Below are 2,199 nucleotides of genomic sequence, written 5' to 3' on the forward strand. Positions count from 1 at the left end.
AATTTGACACAATGCTTGACAATGGCTAGGCTGTTTCAGGAAGGACACCTGAAGACAGGGACGGCTGCTGCTCTGCCTACCTGTTTTAACAGGAAAGAGGGAGGGAATCTAACTTTTTACTGTTTATGCTATTTGCACGTTTTAACAGGGTGAATATACTGCTTTGTCGTTACAAAAAAAGAGAAATGAAAGCAGCCTGGCTGAGGTCTTTGCCTCAACTAAGAAACAGTTCAGTTCAGCAGTTGTCATCTGCAACAACATGGATGGATGCAGAGGATATTGTGCTGAGTGAAGTAAGTTAGCGAAAGATAAATTCCGTATGAAAGATGGCAGACAACACAAAAGTCTGTATGATTCCATTTCTAAGAAATGCTCAGAACAGGCAAATTCATAGAGATAGAAAGCAAATTAGTGGCTGCCAGGGGCTGGGGGTGATGAGGGGAGAATGAGGAGTGACTACTAATAGGTATGGCGTATCTTTTGGGGGGGTGATAAGATATTCTAAAATCATCTGTAGTGATGGCTGCACAAATCTGTGAATATACTGAAAACCACTGAATAATTCACTTTAAATGAATGAATTATATGGTATATAAATTACATCTCAATAAAACGATTTAAAAAAAAAATCAAACTACCCTGGGGCTCAATGGACAGCAGCCCTGCCCTCCTCAGCTGCTGGGAGAGCCAAAGGAATGGTTCGGGCACTGACTCAGGAGCAGCTCTGCATGGTCTGGCTCTGGCCAGGCTGAGTCCACCCCTTCTCACCTGATCTCCACACTGTGAGGAGGAGTCAGAGTCAGGATTATACCCCGGCTGCCCTCTTCGATCCCCAAGGGAATACCCAGATCTCCCCCAAAGAGTGGCACTCCAACAGACCCAGCCAGTTGTCACCTTCCCAGAAGAGCAGAGACCCACCTGAAGGATGACCAGGAGCCCCAGGACGGCAGTCTTCACATCCTCCAAGGAGGCTGAGTATGCTGCCACATCTCTTTCCTCCAGCTCGGCGGGTGGAGAGAGGGAGCGGGCGATCACCTTTGGAGAGAAGATCTGTATTTAAATCCCAGCTCCAGGCTCCCAGTGGCAGCGCCCATCAGATCCAGTACTTCCTATCAGCACACTTTCTCCTTTATTTCTCAAAAAGAGTGATGCACTTGATGCACCTGAGGGACCATTCAGACACCGAAATGCATTTCAAAATTGAAAGAAAAGGATGCAGGCTGTGTAGAAGGACAACAGGCTAAGCCCTCTCCCGCCCAGCTCCTATGGCGCACCGCTATAGCCATTTGCCAGAACTCCAGGCAGCAGGACACAGCTGAGCAGGCCCAGCCAGGTCTCCAGACACCACCCATTGTTACTAAGGGACAAGCCCTGCTTCTGAGAAACCCAGTCATTGCAGAGAATGGGGACAGAGTCCAGAGGAAGTTGCTGCCCCGAGGGCTTTGCCACAAAGACAAGGGGTCCCTCTGGCAGTCCAAGCACCCCAAGCCCCAGGTACAAGCAACTCTCACTTTCTCAATGATGTCCAGCAGGCTATTGAAGTGGTGGGTGTGGCAGCCTTCAGCCAGGTCCACCAGCAACTGGGTGGCCAGCTTCCGGACCTGATGGTCTCTGTCCTCAGGGATGTGGGAGAGCTGTGAGATGACCACCATGTTGATCAGCTCCTCCTGCAGCAAACACAGTGGAGTGAAGGGAGCCGTCCACAACAGAGGCCTGAAAGCAGCTAAGGTGCCACTTGAGATGGGAAAACCCATAGCAGGGATATGTCAGCGTCTGAGGAACCAAAGCTCCTTCCAGGGTGCTCTGCATGACCCCTCAGTTCAAGAGAACGGTGACAGCTACACAATGACCCAGCCTAGCACAGGTCCACAGGCTCAGACATGATGCAGCAGTGAATATCCTCTCTTACTCTGTCACTCAGTGTCACAATTAAGAATGACCTCATGTGGAAAGCCCTCTGTGTGTGCACCTGGAGTTGGAAGATCTTATCCCTGACATCACGGAATCCACTGTAATGTGGCAGCATGACAAGAGCTTTCACAGAGGCAGGACAAGACTGACCCTGATGTGAGGGACCCGAGAACCCAGAGGGGCTTCCTGGAAGAGGAAGAAATGAGCTAGACTTTGAAGGAGGATGGGATACCAAGAGACAGGGAAAGGGAAGGTTGGGAGAGCAGGAGGGGATAGGCAGGTCCCGGG

The 2,199-nt window shown here is 50.4% G+C and overlaps 1 protein-coding gene across 13 annotated transcripts in view; it reads right to left on the reverse strand.

The window, feature by feature from the left end:
* TSC2 (TSC complex subunit 2) overlaps positions 1–2,199 on the reverse strand; it is a 35,323-nt gene that overhangs the window by 21,253 nt on the left and 11,871 nt on the right. For all 13 annotated transcript variants that reach the window (XM_015591012.2, XM_015591013.2, XM_015591009.2 and 10 more), the window contains 2 exons: positions 1,512–1,667; positions 919–1,035 (listed from right to left, as the gene is read on the reverse strand). In XM_015591012.2, coding sequence (XP_015446498.1) covers positions 919–1,035; positions 1,512–1,667 — 273 coding nt within the window. The remainder of the gene's footprint in view (positions 1–918; positions 1,036–1,511; positions 1,668–2,199) is intronic.

The sequence above is a fragment of the Pteropus alecto genome, unplaced genomic scaffold (assembly GCF_000325575.1).
Source record: "Pteropus alecto unplaced genomic scaffold, ASM32557v1 scaffold44, whole genome shotgun sequence".
Taxonomy (NCBI): Eukaryota; Metazoa; Chordata; class Mammalia; order Chiroptera; family Pteropodidae; genus Pteropus; species Pteropus alecto.